The 16,671-nt window shown below is 40.2% G+C and overlaps 1 protein-coding gene across 1 annotated transcript; it reads left to right on the plus strand.

Moving 5' to 3' along the window:
* The first annotated feature begins 1,628 nt into the window (after nt 1-1,628).
* On the plus strand, nt 1,629-13,772 carry LOC106917048 (TNF receptor-associated factor 2-like). The gene is made up of 11 exons (XM_014985708.2): nt 1,629-1,896; nt 3,235-3,444; nt 4,722-4,800; nt 4,988-5,086; nt 5,960-6,121; nt 6,205-6,279; nt 7,107-7,181; nt 8,176-8,742; nt 9,661-9,838; nt 9,933-10,081; nt 10,866-13,772. Exons 2-11 carry the CDS (start codon nt 3,257-3,259, stop codon nt 11,082-11,084), a joined length of 1,791 nt encoding a protein of 596 aa, XP_014841194.2. The 5' UTR covers nt 1,629-1,896; nt 3,235-3,256; the 3' UTR covers nt 11,085-13,772.
* The last annotated feature ends 2,899 nt before the right edge of the window (nt 13,773-16,671 follow it).

The raw sequence follows: 16,671 nt of genomic DNA on the forward strand, positions 1-16,671 counted from the left end.
AGCTGAACTTTTGCCTCAACAGGATTGTCTCTCGTCGGCAGACGGTGGGTTACATTAGGTTGGTGTGGCAGTCGAATGAACGCATGTGCACACAGAGTAACCCGATAACAGGACCGTTTGGTCGAATTCAACATGTAAAGTATGTCTGTTTAAAAGATTTGATGGAACTAGAAAAACAAAGGTAAAGAAATCAATTAGATCATGTGTTGCCTGAATCAGTGGTGGAGGCATAAACCAATTCGAGGCTGGGATGTTGAGCTAATCAAGGAAAATTTAAAATGGTTGCAAATACCACACTGTGGAGAAACCTAGAGAGTACAGCAGGACGTTAAAAGTGACTCCTACAGCGGCGATACTGGTGGTGCGAGAGGTGAAAAGGAATCCAAGGGTCACCACCACCAAGAATGTAGGCCAAGCAGAGAGTAACACAGTCCAGCAAACACTGCTGGGTTTCATGGGTGCAAAGGTCATTGAGGAAAGCTGTCACATGAAACAAAACATATTTTTTGTTAGGTCACAATAATGTAGCCTTCAGTTAGTTTAAAGAAAAAGAAACATTCAACGGCAAGATCATCCTTTCCGTAGGCCTGCTTGGTGGTAAGAACGTAACGGTTTGGTGCTTTTTAGCCACTGGGACAGGGAGGCTAATGAAAGTTACTGGTATTAGGAAAAGAGGAACACTAAACCAACAGAGAAACTTCATCCTGAGCAACATTGGACTAAAGTGGTGAAGAAGTGTTTAGTTTCTTTAAAAAAATAATGTTTTTAAGTGTCTCAGCTGGAATCTGGACTTGAATCGGATATATAGAATCTGTGGACAGAGCTAAAGATTAGCTAAAGATCAATGGAGACAATTGTTTGGTTTCTTCAACAGCCATTAAAGTTTTTTGTTATTAATAATTGAGAAGCAGAAGAATAATTCTGGATATTTGAACAAATTTCTTTAATTCTAAATTTAAAAAAAACAACAGATTTTTAATTTTTTTTTAATATTATCTATATTATCTGATAGAAAACTTGTGAAGTAGGTGAAAGGTAAAAGGTAAGAGTTCAAAACTGATCATAAAGCCTCAAAACATCAGTGGAAATATGTAAAAGGCTCACCATCAATTATTAGAAGAGTTGTAAAAATTTTCCCATTGACTACAGTGAAAGCTGTAAATATTTCAAACTTGCAATTTTGATTATAATGTGAATAAAAACGATATATGTATTTTTTAAAATAAAATCGATCATCCAACCTTTTAAGTTTTTAAATCATGTTTTTAGAGATGCTGGTCTAATTTCCTATCAGAAATAAACTTCTTGTTTAAGTGAAGTAATTTCTACTATTAATCTGACAGAGAAGGTATAAATAATTTTAGATTAACTATTTATATACAGACAGAGCTCAAAATGGAGTGAAACACGTTCTGGAAGGAAGGATGTTCTTCCTTGAGGAAAGTGAGTCAAAGAAGCACCTGTGTGTATTAAAACGGCATTAAAAAAAGACAGGTGCAAACATTGGGGCTATTAAAAACACAACCGTGTGTGATGCTTTTGTACGAAGTCAGGGATCCGGCTGTTTACTGGCTCCTCTGCCTCAGCCGGTCCGCCTCCTCTCCCGGTTCTCAGCCAATCAGCGGGCCGCCTTCCCAACTGGTCTGCCTGTCAACCCACGTCCAGCCCACCGCATGACGTAAAGCCCAGTCTGAAAGTGCAATGGCGATATTGGACAATAACAGCCATCGCGTTGGGGGACCACATCTGTATTATGTGGCTAACATTGAAGAAAACACCTCGAGCCGGCTGCGACACCACATATAATAACGGCAGAGCGCACGAGCGGGAGTCTGCGAGCGGGGAAGGGGATTTCACAGCCTGCGCGCGGGATGACAGTTTAGACTAAAACCGCTGGTAAGTGCGAACTCCACTGCTTGCCGCGGCGTTCACAAAGAGACGGCTTTTTAAAAGCTAAACAGTTTGTTACAGACGGCAAAAGCTTCACATTTCAAAGGGGCGTGGCCGCGTGCTGAGGGTACCACTCACTAAAGGATGCTGATAGCTTAGCAACAGCGACAAGGAAGGAGAAGCAAGAAGAGAGGGGAAGACAGACAATGGATGTGCAGCCTGGCCGCACCGTTTCTGGGCAGACTGCGAGGGAGATCCCCAGCAGTCTGTTCCTGGTGAAGTGGAAGGAGTCATGGATGCAGAGTGGAAATGTAAACAAAGGGTGTGGGCCTCTCAGCTGGCCTGTGATGCTCTGTCACACACACACGCACACGCACGCATACACACGCACACCAACACACACCTCCCCTTACTACTGTAAACCATGGGAAGGTTTTACACACACAATGGAAACACATCCACAGGCACATCTGCAATGGATTGTTGCCATCCCTGAGACTAATTACTGTTGCCTTTGTTTGTCCTAGAAGAAAATAACAAACTTATTTGTTTCACTGATCATTTAAAAGTAATCTTACAATATTTCTACACCTACAGATCTAAGGAAAGCATAAACCATATTTTATAAGCTTCTGACCCTTCTGTGAATATTAACTAATTTTTTGTTGAATGTCTTTCAGGATTTTTAAAAATAATTTATTTATTTTATTAGGATTGTATTACCTTGCATAATAAAGTCAGGACCATTGAAGTACACATTTCTGCAAACAAACATATTTGTACATCAGCTGATTAATATTGAAATCATGCAAACTTTTTATTCACTTGTAAATCTGGGATCCACACACCGCTAATAAATACAATAAATATATATACCTATTATTTACAGTGTTTTAAATTGAATAAAGCAGAATTAATGTCAGTAATCATAACAGCACACTTGGGGTCAACAGGTCTCCATAACAACCACCAGATGCCAATTACCGTGGCTCTAAAAGATTTTCACAACGCCTGTTAAAATGTCACCTTTTTGTAATTTGCAAAAATGTGATCATGATAAATTTTCAAAATGTTGTTCGCCTATGAGGTGATATTCATTTTGTACAGATGAAATATAAAAATAAAATCTAAACGGGCTTGTATAAGTGTGACCATCACTAAGCTAACACTTTGTTTACCCTCCCTTTGCTCCTAGTTTGTGACCACACAGGATTAAAGCCACTGGGAAAAAAAATCTTACTTCTGAGATTAAAGTCAGAATTGTGAGAACAAAAAAAAAAAAAAAAGTCGGGGCATAATCCAAACTTCAGTTTCTCTCTCTTGACCTTCGCCGTCTCTTCCCAGGTGTGACGTGTAAACAGACGCCATGGCCACACAGGAGCCGTCCCCTCCGTCGTCCATGGAGAGCAATAAACCCGGCTTCCCCAAGAAGATCCTGGGCAACAAGCTGGAGGACAAGCACCTGTGCAACTGCTGCCACAACATCCTCAGACGGCCATTTCAAGCCCAGTGTGGACATCGCTTCTGCTCCTACTGCTTCAACAGGACCGTGAGGTCAGAATCTGATTGGCCGAGACCGGAAAAAACAGGAACCTTGCGACTGGTCTTTGTTGTCGTGCTGAATTTGTTGCGTTTTTATGAACAAAATCAACAATGTTATGCTTCAGAATGATCTTAGGATACATTTAAATTTCATCTCACATCTACAAGAAGGCACCAGTCAGTTCACCGACACACTTAGCGGTGAACACGGAGTCGGATATTTACCCCAGGATGTGGTGGAGCCCCAAAGACAGAAAGTAATCATGTTGATTCTGGAGCTGCGTTTCATTGAGACACAAAACTAAGTCGTAGGTTTGTTTTATGACGATGATTCATATTCATAACATACCATCTGAAAATATTTTGAGCTTTGTTTTTGGCAAGAATAAACAGAAACAAAACGTTTTTTCACAGTCAAGCTGAGAATTTCAATTCCTACAAAATAAAAGCAATTCTTACGTATGTAATTTTAAAGAATAAAAAAAACCCATCCTTGCTGATCTCTAAACATCCGACATCACATTTTTGCACAATAAAAGTGTAGTGGCCTTCTTTCAGCCTCCTGACTGTCAGTGTGCAGCAACAGGTGGGGAAGGTGCAGTGCTGTGTTGCTCCACTCAGCCCAGTAAAACTTCAATCACTCCAGCAGTTTCTTTGGCATCGTAATAACAACATTTTAATGCATTATTTTGAAATCGTAGGTTTTTAAAACTCTGTGCTGCCGGTGTCAGTCTCAGCTGTGCAGAGAGCTCCCCGACCAGCAGGGGGCAACCACGCGCGATCAAATTTTTAAATGGAACAACAGTGTTAAAACTTTGTATTTTTATGTGCAGTTATCGAGAACAAGATTTTTAAAATCAACTCCCAAAGTGTCAAATTCCTGATTTTATTGGCACATAAATGTCAATTTTCCATCGCTGCTTATAACAACAAACAATTACTCGACTTCACCTGGTCTGTATTTAAAAACTCCTCGTTAAATGTGATTCCAGACCTAATGAGGAAGTCAGAAAATTAAACTTGTTTTCTTCTCCTCATTTAATAAGTATTCGGAAGTAATTTACATGAGACTGAAACAACGGTCCCCGAAATATCTAGGGCCGGCTCTGAATGTAACTGCTACCTTAAGCTGAAAAAGTTGTAATAAATCGCAACATGTTTCCCTGTTGTATGGAAGAAGGGAGCAGAGAAGGTTTTCTGTTTTTACCCTCCTTGGTGAACGCCGGGTGACGTATGTGTTCAGAGAACAAGATATAAACTGACTTTTGCTTCATTTGAATCCATTACAGTAATGGACCCCAGAAATGCAACGCTTGCATCAAAGAAGATATTTTTGAGGAGCCGACATCAGTTTTGAAGCAGGGATGTGTGAGTATCATGGCGTGTTGAGATTACTTTAAGAACAGCTGACTTGTTTCAGTGTTGGCTTCATTCGTCTATTTTTGTTTTCCTAATATTCAGCAGAATTAGCCGTGTTTATTTAATTATTTTAGTCCTGGCCATTTTAAAGAATCACATGTATTGTTGTTCCTGGTTTTTTTTGTATCTTTTCCAGGCATTTCCTGACAATGCCGTTCGAAGGGAAGTTGAAAGCCTGTCTGCGGTTTGTATCAATGAGGACTGTACTTGGGAAGGAACTATTAAAGAGTATGAGGTTTGTTCTACTCCTCTTTTGTTTGCTTGTTTTATTGTAATTCTGGCAAAAGTACGCAACGTAGATATTCATTGAATCATCTCTCAGTAGAGAGATTGCAGGGTATCACTCCAATGTAAATTTATAAGAACCTAAAATGCACAAATTAAAAATAAGCCATAATATAGAAAATAAAGATAGAAGTTATATATGCAATATCGTTTTTTTTAAAAAGCGGCGTTATTTGTGTTTCTAGCCTGAGGCAGATACACCAGTTTTATCTGAAGGAATAAACCAGAAATCCCAGCAAGCTACAGTGAAAAGCTTTTGATACAAGTCTCAAAGTTTGAAGGAAATTCCACAAAATACTTTCTGTTCTTAAAATTTCTGAACTTGAAGAAAGAAAAACAATTTCACTTTCATTATCCTACCCTTAAGCGAACATAAACCAATTTTCTAGCAGACCTAGAACATTAAAAGTTTAGTATGAGTTAATGTCAGAATATTGAGGAAAGAAGTTGGTTTGTCTTTAAATATTGCGTGGTTTCAACCAGTGTTGCTCATCAGTCTGGCTGTCAAGAGATTGTACCACACCTTACTGTGTGGACCCCCTGCTTCCTGCTGAGATTAATAAGCACACCCTGTGTTTATGCTGCAAACAGCAGTGTGTATTTGGGGAATTTCCATGAACTTGCCTCTTATGCTTGCAGGTTAATGTGGGAGCTTAATCTTCCGCTAAATGACTTGTTTGGATTGTTGCGGAGTGATTAGAACGGAAACCTTTAAAGTAGCGGCAGTGTTTGCGCAGCTCCCTTCGTTGTATTTGCACAGCTGAGGGCGTCGCCGATCTGCCGCTTCGGATTCCCTTCAGCGCCATCTCCTCTCTCCCTGCAGCTGAATCACGAGGGGAAGTGCGAGTTCATGATCATCCCCTGCCCCTCCTGCAAAGAACGAATTCGCTTCAACGAACAGGAGCGCCACAACGAGCGGGAGTGCCCGGAGAGGACGCTCAACTGCAAGTACTGCAAGGAGCCATTTCACTTCAAAAACATCAAGGTTAGAGATTGCTGCTTTGAATTGTTGGCAGGGCGTGGGGGCTGAAAGCGTTGCTTCATTGAAAGTATTGTTGCTTCTTTTAGGCTCATGACGAAATCTGCCCCAAGTATCCGATGATCTGTGAAGGTTGTGCCAAGAAGAAAATACCCAGAGAGAAGGTACCTTTGTAAAATACGATGGCATCTTCATAACTATCAATGTACTGACATTTAAATTCATCTGCATAAAACAGAAAAAGACACGTATGAATACACTGGAAAAACACAGTCTTACCAAGTTTTGTTCTAGTTTCTTGTACAAATATCTTAGTACACTTGAAATAAGACAAAACTATTTTACATGTAACTTTTCAGCAAGATATGGGAGATTATTTTAAGTCAATAATTTCTTAATATTGATGAAAACAATACTTGTTCCATTGGGAGATTATTTCACTTATAACTAATCATGTTTCCAGTGTTATAAGTGACATAGCAAGTACTTTTTCATCAATATTTCTGAATTATTGACTTAGAACAAGCTCCTATTTCTTGCTGAAAAGTTACTTGTCAGTTAGTTTTATCTTATTACTACTGCACTAAGATATTTACACTAGAAACTAGAACAAAAATACTTGGTAATATTTTCAGTCTTTGCAGTGCAAGTACAGAAAAGGGTGAGTTTTTCCAGATTTTATTCTCTATTTTTTTTAACTAAGGCAACCATCAATCTATTCATTCTTTCACCATTCATCCATTTACTGACCCAGTCTGTTAGCCGATCTGGAAATTTTAGTATTTAGTGAAAATTTTTTGACATTTAAAATGTTTAAAGAGCTTCTGAAGAAATCTCATAGGAAAGGTGGAGAAAGGAATAATTTAAGACAGTAAAAGTATTTTTTTTATCTCTTAAACTATGTCATTTTTTAAAAATAAAAATATACTACATATTTTATCTGTTTTGGATTGTCCGAGTCAGTTGACTTTGTCTTTGTGTTTTATTTCAGTATGTGGACCATATTAAACTCTGCACTAAATTCCGAACTCCATGTCGATTTCATGTCGTTGGATGTGACATGTCTGTAAGTAGCCTGAATATTCATCACTTCTAATGTTGGGACTGCGTACTTGTGCACCTATTTGAACAAAGTTCGGAAATCCACTAAAACTTTCAATTCTGGCATGTTACAAAAAAGGACTACATAGTATTTTATTGGTGGTTCATGTTTTCCTTACGCTGATGCCCCTAAATATGATCCGCGGCAATCAGTTTCATTGAATAAACAGAGTCCTCAACCTGTGTGTGGTTCAGTGTCAGTATAAATACAGCTGCTTGGCCAAGGTCAGAGATACGGGGGCCCTGAAGTGCAAACCTCTTCAATAATTCACTAAGCACAACTACAAATCACAAAACACAACAACATTAACAGGAAGAGGTGGCTCCCAGTGGGAAACCTGAGACGTCGCTGATTGGACGATTCCACTTTTGGCTTTAGAATCGGAAGTTATTCTGGCTTGTCTGGCGATGATGCAAACTCAGCTACCGCAATCCAAGAATATTTTGAGTCAGGACATACTACAAAGGCCAGCTTTGGTTTCTTCCCTCCGTCTGGACAAAACATAGCACTGTGACTGTCTTCCTGCCTGTCTAAACAAAGACAGCACGAACGCTAGAATATATTTCTAAAGTCAAAAAAGTGATGCCGTCCGATCAGCGACGTTTCAGCGACCGAACTGGCCTAAGGTTACACAGGACAATAAAGTTGTATGGCATCAATATAGATATATAGATGTTGAAGTACTCTATAATCTCAGCTATGGGGACTGTGTAGATGTTGAATAAAAGAGAACTGAGAACAGAGCCTTGTGGAACTCCATATGATCTCTTTGCCTAGACTTGCATACAGCTAAAAGTCGAATAAGGTCTGTCTCTGTACCCAACAGTCTTGCTCAGCTGTCTGATCAATATCAGGATGTTGATGTTAAGCTGTAGCATAATTCCAAAGTGGTTAAACTATAAGTTTATTGTATTATCTTTCTACACCTACAGAATTGTCTTGCTTGTTTCTTGTTTAGGTGGAGAAAGAGAAGATTCATGACCATGAACGCGCTTACGCCTACGAGCACCTTAACCTGCTCCTGCACTACATTATGGGTATGAAGGTGAGCATGGAGGGCCTGCAGCCCCAGGGACTGGAAGTAGCCGGACACAAACTGTTAGAACTCCAACAATCCCTCAGGGAACTCGAGGCCAGAGTCTCCCAGCTCAGCACCACCTCTTCTGGGCCTCCCGTGCAGGGAGCTGCCGCTTCCTCCTCTTCTTCCTCCACCTGCAGTGCCGGCCCGCCCGCATCAGCTCCTCTTCCTCCACCTCCCACTCTTCCTCCATCGCTCTCCGTGTCTACCTCGTTCACACCCCTGCCCAGCTCAGTGGGCGCAGCGCTGGAGCTCCAGCTCCACAGCGAGAAGACCAAGGTGGCCGAGCTTGGCCGCAGATGCACGGAACTCGAGGTCAAGGCGGGGACGTTTGAAAATGTGGTGTGCGTTCTTAACAGGGAGGTGGAGAGGTTTGCCACAACCATGGAGGCCAGCAACCGGCAGCATAAACTGGACCAAGACAAGATCGAAGCTCTTAGTAATAAGGTATGACTTCAGACTGTTGGTGAGTTTTGGTTTCCTCGAGTCGACTATCGTTTCAGGAGTTGAAGACGTCGCACCAGTGGTGAATTGTTCCTGTCAAAATATGCTGCAAAGCTCAGGCAGATATTAATATGCTATAGAGTAGGAGTGCAAACAATTTATGTTTTTTTTAGATTACATTTAGTTCTAATCAATTAACTAATAATGTCTGCACAGACCGTTTTTCCAGTGTTTTAATTTGGCCGCCATCCAGCAGAGGGTGCTGCTGGCCATCCTTACACGGAGCTAGGAATAAAGATGGCGGAGCAATTGGGGCATGAAAAACATTCCAATCTGTCCAGTCCAGTCTGGGATATCAAATGTATTTTATGTGGTTCTGATTTGAAATATAAACACTCAACAAGCTCCTCAAGTTATGATCTGTAATAGCGCTTATTCAGCCAAGCTGCATGGCAGAGCAGCGTCAATTTACTGATGTACTACGAAGCGGAGGGGAAAACAGAAAAATTTAACAAGAAAAAAACAAACACGATGCCGCCGATAAGCACAATTGATTTTAAGGTCTGTTACGAGTGAAGTTTTAACATTCCTTCAAGATCAACAACAGACTGTACTTCTCTCTATTCGTGGGAAGTTAAGAATATCACACATTTATTTTTCCACCTTTTATTTTTCAGTTCAGCAACCTAAGAGGTTCCTGTGTTACATTTTACAAATATGTCAAGGTTAATAAAGTCAGAAAACCACAGTTTTCTTAAGCTTATTCACTTTAGAAATGCTGACACAAAATGATGTTAAAATGTAATGTTTTTTAAATTCAGCATAGGCCTATTATGAAAAATGTTGCCCTTTAAAACTCTGCCGCCTTCGCCCATTATAAGCATGTTTGAGGTAATACAAATTAATGCATGTACCTTCTAGGTCCGACAGCTGGAGAGAACAGTTGGACTGAAGGACCTCACGGTGGTGGAGATGGAGGGCCGACTGCGGGAAATGTCTGCCACCACCTTTGATGGCGTCTTCATCTGGAGGATCTCAGACTTTGCCAAAAAACGACAAGATGCCATTGCAGGTCGGGCTCCTGCCATGTTCTCACCAGGTAACAATATTTCTTTCTAACCTTGACTTTGAAGTCCAAACAAAAGCCAGTTTTCTAGAAGACGTCCTGCTGAAGGTGCCTTTTCCTTTTCCAGCTTTCTATACTAGCAAGTACGGCTATAAGATGTGCCTGAGGATCTATCTGAATGGGGACGGGACGGGGCGTGGCAGCCACCTGTCCCTGTTCTTTGTGGTGATGAGGGGACTGAACGACGCTCTGCTCAAATGGCCGTTCAACCAGAAGGTAAAACACATGGAGAGGCACCGATAGCGTGAAAATGGCTTTTAAATATTCCTCAGTTTGTTTTTACTTAAAGGTCCCTGTGGACGTTTTAATCTGAGAAAAATGAATTATGTGGATAACAACTTAGATTTAGGTAGTGTCTAATGGTTGTTATGGTGACCTGGTGATCCAATAAGACCACACCCAGATGCACTTAAAAACATTTGGATATTTCACAAGACTGCAATGGAAACATTTGTTTTGCATTACTCCAGTTTGTATCCAACAGCAACATGGTTTTTGTTGGCACTTGCTTCCTTGGACAATGCACAGCTGGCTCCACCAGAGCTCTCACATCATCGCAGAGTTCATCAAAAGTTTAGTTTGTCACTTGAAAGTGTTAAATCCATGGCTCTTCTGTAAAACTGGTGACTAGTCTCCCAAAAATGCAACATACGTAGCCCCTCCCCAGTATAAGGGCATTGTCGCTTCAACGCCTCAATAAGACTCCAACGTCTTCTATGATAACTTATGATGACGAGCGTAGTGTAGTGACAGGAATATCAAGCTGACATCTTTTTTTAATACCTTATTGAATGAAAAACATATTCGAGTCTGGTTTTAGTTTCATTTCTCATCTCACGGAAACACCGGAATTGCAAAATTGTGCTGTTTGTAGCAGAATATCGACAAAGTTTTGTGCACTTTCGTAATGGAAATGCAGCTACTGTGATGACAGCTTTAGCTTCTGTAAGTTGACTTGACCGTCTCAAAGTGGATCTCTCACAAAATGTTTAACACCCAGGTAACACTGATGCTACTGGACCAGAGCAATAGGGAGCACATCATCGACGCCTTTCGACCCGATGTCACTTCTTCTTCCTTTCAACGACCGGTGAGCGAGATGAACATCGCCAGCGGCTGCCCGCTCTTCTGCCCACTCTCTAAGCTGGACGGAAAGAACTCGTACATTCGCGACGACACAATATTCATCAAAGCCATCGTGGACCTCACCGGCCTCTAGGCGTCTCCATGTCGACGGTTATAATGACCAGGCAGCTCCCTGACCAATCAAGGCTTCTGTTTCTTTTGGCCAGCTGTGGTCCCGTCAGGGCTCTGTGCGGGGCACGGTACCGTCCCTCGCTGCTCCCAGGAGAAGGACGTGCTTGCGGCCGTATGCCGCGTGTGGCTGCTCAGTCCAGACGGTGCTGGCATTGTCATACCAGGTGGTATCTGTGCGAGAGCCATCGTCATTGATGTACACTTGTTTTCTTTCAACATCTTCCCCAACAGGGAGAGCATCCTTTCTTTTTTAGGATTCCTGGTTGAACAGCAGCGTGGCTCAGTAATCCACAGCGATGGAAGAGGGAGGCACGTTGTAGTGGTGTGACAAGGATGAATATTTTTAATCTTCTCAGCTTGTTGGCTTTCAGCTTGTGAAAGATTGTCTTAGAACAGGATTGTAGATTACTAATAGTTTGTGTGGTTATTCCGATAAAGCTGGCGTGCCATAGAGGTAGGGCTTCTTCTTCTTCTCAAAGGTCATCATGGATATCGTGAGCTTGCTTGTGTTGAGTGAATTTACATAGACAAAACGTGGAGTTACGTTACAAATAAGATAACCGTCTTCTTAGTGTTTCTTTTGGTTTTTCTCAGCAAACTGCATGCCGCCGGAGATTTATTTATTTATAATTTTATTAAACGAACGACTCCTTTTTCTCAACCTAGCTTTGCCAAAGTTAGTCATTAAAACCCATCGGTGATTTAGCTATCCGTGATGGTGGACATTGCCTGCATCCCTTCAGAGCCAGGCTGTTTTTTTTTGCTGTTGTTTTTTTTAAACGTAGAGTTTTTGCGTGTTCGTTGCTGTTTAGGGTTCGGTGGTTTGGTACATCTGTGGAAGATACAGCGGAGTTACCATGGAGTCAGGGCAGCTTGCCAGTCAAGCCTGAGGCATAACGCTTGCATGGAGTTCTCCTGCAGGATTTGCTCACTCGCTCACAACTCAACACATAGTACTGTGCCCCACCACGGACTGAGGTGAACGCAGATTCACGGGAGTTGAGGAATTGTTCGTCTGTGCTCATGGTTTCCCGTGCGTCCCGTACAGCGTTTCTGCTGCTCTGAGACAGAATGCCGACGTGAAACTTTTATGTCAGTGCAAATAAACTGCAAGAGAATGTAAAGCGTTGTTGTAGGTCTTGAGATCGTCTTTGACGATATTTACTGCCGATTTGATGTTTTACGCCGATAAATCTTAACGGCACTTTCCCCGTTTTTGCGGTAACACACATTCGACATTATACCTGCTTACGCTATCATTTTATTCTTCCCCCACACCCTCGATTCTTCCACTAGAGGTCGCTGTTGTCATGTGTTTCGCATGCTGAGGTGTTAGGGTTCATGCTGGCCTGTTTGGAAACCAGTTTTGACCTGTATTGAAACCTCTCTGTGCATGGGAGGCTTCAATTCATTTTTGCTATGGAACTTCGAGCCGGTTGACTCTGTGAGCCACGCGCGGAAACCTTTATTTGTATTTGTTTGGATGAGGATACGTGAACATAGAATAGTTATTATGTTATATCCGGCACTGCTCCACACAGGCAGAGGCCTATATTCATAGTAATGTATAAATATGTATCTTTCATATCATAATGTTGAAATAATCTATATATTGATGTTAATATACACAAGATGTTATAATAAACATAGTATTACTCAATACCTTATTAATTCTATATCTATAGAGCAACTTTTTTTTTTTCGTTTGATGGTTTGAACAGGCCAGGACAACCTTTTTGTGGAGTGAAGATTTGTAGAGTGCAATATATGATTACATCCTTTAGCCAGCTTAGCTAAAAGGGTTTAAACAGGTCACAATTATTTGTTGCTTTTTGTTTACATTAGTCATTTTTGGAGCTGACGAGTTGCGACCAGTTTTGAACCTTCTAGGGAAATGTGGTGCTTTTCTGACCATGAAACACACAATTTCATCAATATGAGACTCTTTAGTCACTTGTTGTTTGTGAAACTAGCTAGCTAGCTCCTAGCTAGCAAGGAGAACCATTTAGCTGTTCGAATTTGTTATGAAATACACCAAGTTTTTGTTCACAACTTTAAAACCTTTTTAATAAAGTCTTAAGAATGTAAAAAGTCCGATTTACATTCACTTTTTAAACTTTGAGTGTGCTTGTACCGTGCCAAACTCTAATATTACCTCTATATGCTAAAAGTGTTACACTGCAAGATTTATTTTATGTTCTATGCTAAAATATGGTGCCAAATATGTTTCTATACGAGTTTGGATTTTTTTATTATTATTATTATTATTTATTTAAATGCGTATGGGTGTTTTGGCAAGCATGTGACTTTCTTTTGACATGATGCATGGGGCCATTACTAGTAGAAATAATTATTTCATACCCATAAATTGGTCCTCATATGGCAGAGGTTTGTGAATGTAAGCTTTAATTCTGCATTTTTCTTTCTTAACAAGTTGTTCTGTCATGTGATGCAACTGACCAGAACCAACTTTATTTGTGCACTTTCTACCATTTGTCTAAGCAGGGTATATATTTTGTTGAGTGATTTATGTACCTTGAACTCAGAGCCATATATACATGTATATATATATATATTCTGATGTTGATTGATGTGTCATGCTAAAACAGCTCTTGCAGTCTGTAATAAAGTTTGTTGGTTTTTGCCACTAGTGTTTAATGTCTCATTTTCTTAGAAATGTATTTGCTTGCATTTAAAAATAAAAATCAGATCTACTTGCAGAGTGTGCAGATGGAGTTGGCTTAGCATAAAAAAACAAAACTGTAATAAACAAGTAAAACATAAATTATGGTCAGTAATATTTTGTCATAAAAACAGTTGAATTTGTCAAGACATTGTGGTTTACTTTAAACAAATCAATAACGTTGTCAAAATAACCTGACAGGCTAATATTGCAAACCGATCAAACTCATCCATTCACCCTCCAAATCACAATGAATTTTCCTGTTTGTTTAATTCTTTTGGATTAAAATTATCACTATATCACACCAGCCAGCACATTCTGTGCACATGAATCAGAGACATCAACGTTAAGTCTCCAGAACGGTTTCATTGCTAAGCTGGGATAACGCGCTCAAAGTGTACGTTTCTGGATTTTTATTGGCCTTCGTAATTCCTCTCTCTTCTATTCTCCATGGCTGCAAAGGAGAAAAACAAACAAATTCTGAAGCATAAGTTAGGAAACCCGCAACGTCTCCAAGTAATTCCACAACAAAAACCACTTGGAAGCACCGAGAAGAGAGCCGGGATGGAAAGAGACGGGCAGATTTTATTTGATTTTATGGAACCAATTATATGCAACACCCAACAGGAACCTGCAAAACAGCATCGTCTACCATGACTACTACGAATAATCGCCAAGCAGACAGAGAGACAGACAGGCAGTCAGAAGATGGATCCAGTGGAACTTGTCCACTCCAGGTGACTGTACATCCAACATGATGCTTTATTTATTGCAGTACAAAACTTGAGGTTCTGCAGGTCTTTTGTTTTTTTGTATGTTCTTTATTGAATGTTTAATATATATATAAACAGTGGCTTGTGTGTCACCTGTGTGACTGTGACGTCAGATATTTGAGGCACAAACAAAGGAACTGCAAACTTTCTCAGAAATCAATCAAAAGTAAAACTTCAAAATGGAACAGAATTGGATTCATACCAGATCAAGTTCCAAAGCTGATCTCTCTCCATGTCCTTGTTTCGGCGCCTCGAACCCGGTTTGCATCCACCGAGCCTCGTGGATATTCAGAATCGTCTCTGGCTTAAGCTTAAAGGACTGAAGACCTTGTAGAAGAAACGTTTACAGTTTTCACACTGGAATCCATCAAAATTTCTGCTAAATCATTCTTAAAAAAAACTATAAAACTTGGTGAAATTCTGAGTTACGTTCATTTTATACACAAGCTAGATCACGCACACAGATGATAGGTGTATACAGATGCACTCTATCTTGGGCTGTGGTCACCAAATACAAATTGTATTAACTGGTGATGTTAAATATACATAGGTTTGTCGCTGTGGTTTCTCAGTTCCTGTTTTTTTTTTCTCTTTTTTTTGCAGGTGTAGAAGGAGACTTCTAGTATGTTTTCTTGTATTCTCTTTATCCTTCTTCCCTCCTCTGTTCTTACCAGAAGTGGTGGTGACAGTTTATAGAAAGAGAGTGAAAGCATTTAACCCGGATTAAGTTATTCTTGCCAAATTCTGCAGCTGCTTGTTCCAGAGCGTCCGGACTCAACGAGGACATCAAAGAAGTCCAAGCAGCACTGGTGATGTTTTCACAATCACAAACACCAACAGAAACAAAGGGGGAAAAACTCCTAAAGTCAGCTGAGTTACCAAAAATACTTTCTATGTTTCTTACTAGAATTAGATCGTATTTCGTGCTCATTCACAAAATTGTAAAATTCACCTTTAGTTGTGTGACCTGGAGGGTTTATTTTTTTTTATGTTTCAACTCTCCATAAAAGGAAAAAAATCTGCCTTTTAGATTCAGATATAAATCTAAAAGGTAATCCGGTGAGGAGGAAGGTTCTGAAATGTCATTAAATTTAGTGCATGAGGAGCATTCCTGTGCTCACTAGAGGGCGCCAAGTATCCATCAAATAATTACTATGCATCTGCTCTGTTGGTGCAGAACACCTTTAAAAGACATAAAAAAACGGATGAAAACATGGAAACTGAAGACAAATCTACATCAGGGTCGAGCCGTTGAGTCTAAATGTTTCGCGTAGAAGGAAACCGTTCTCTCGTCACTCTGGCGCACAAATAAAATAGTTTTACCTTTCGAGACAAAAATAAAACACAATCTTTAAATGCGTGGGATTTACCATACACAAGAAATGTCAGTTTACATTCACCTTAATATTTAAAAGGCTTGCTCAGCTCTTCTCTGAGTCACAAAGTGAAGGAAGTGAGCTAACAAAGCAGTGGTTACTTCCACAGGATGTGGTCGTGCAAGTCAGCTCAAATGAGCTGTTTTATAAAAAAAAAAAAAGTCTCGTCTTTCTGTTGTCTGAAGCTTTTTTGAAGGTCAAGTCAGTCACTTTTAACACTCGACGCACTCTCTTAGATGTGTGGAAACAAAAGTAAATACTCATTATGTAACATATATTTACCCCTGCCTAATGCTTGTTTTTAATACATGGTAAGTTTATTCTGACTGGATTTTGGACTAAACAAAAAGAATCTGGCATTTATGTTTTACAGAAATGTCGAATGCATTTGTGTTTCACATTCAAGAATGAAATCTTGACAAAAAAGTTTAATCAAATAAACAACACAGAGAACAATGCAGACTGATGTGGTCAGTAAATGAAACCCAAATAAATAAGAGCCACAAATAGCAGAGACGCACGATATATCGGCGCTAATATCGGTATTGGCCGTTTTCGCTAAAACTGGCTTGATGCTAACAACCGATATTTATTTCCAACTAGTTGCTGCTTGTTTCTGGAGGATGAACTGGGGAGGTTGGTTATGTGGTGTTTGTTTGACGATGTAACAGCGATGTTGTGCACGCATTTGAAGGATGCAGTCAGGTAAGACGATCA

The sequence above is a fragment of the Poecilia mexicana genome, unplaced genomic scaffold (assembly GCF_051168715.1).
Source record: "Poecilia mexicana isolate PSO_F unplaced genomic scaffold, ASM5116871v1 scaffold_12, whole genome shotgun sequence".
Lineage (NCBI taxonomy): Eukaryota > Metazoa > Chordata > Actinopteri > Cyprinodontiformes > Poeciliidae > Poecilia > Poecilia mexicana.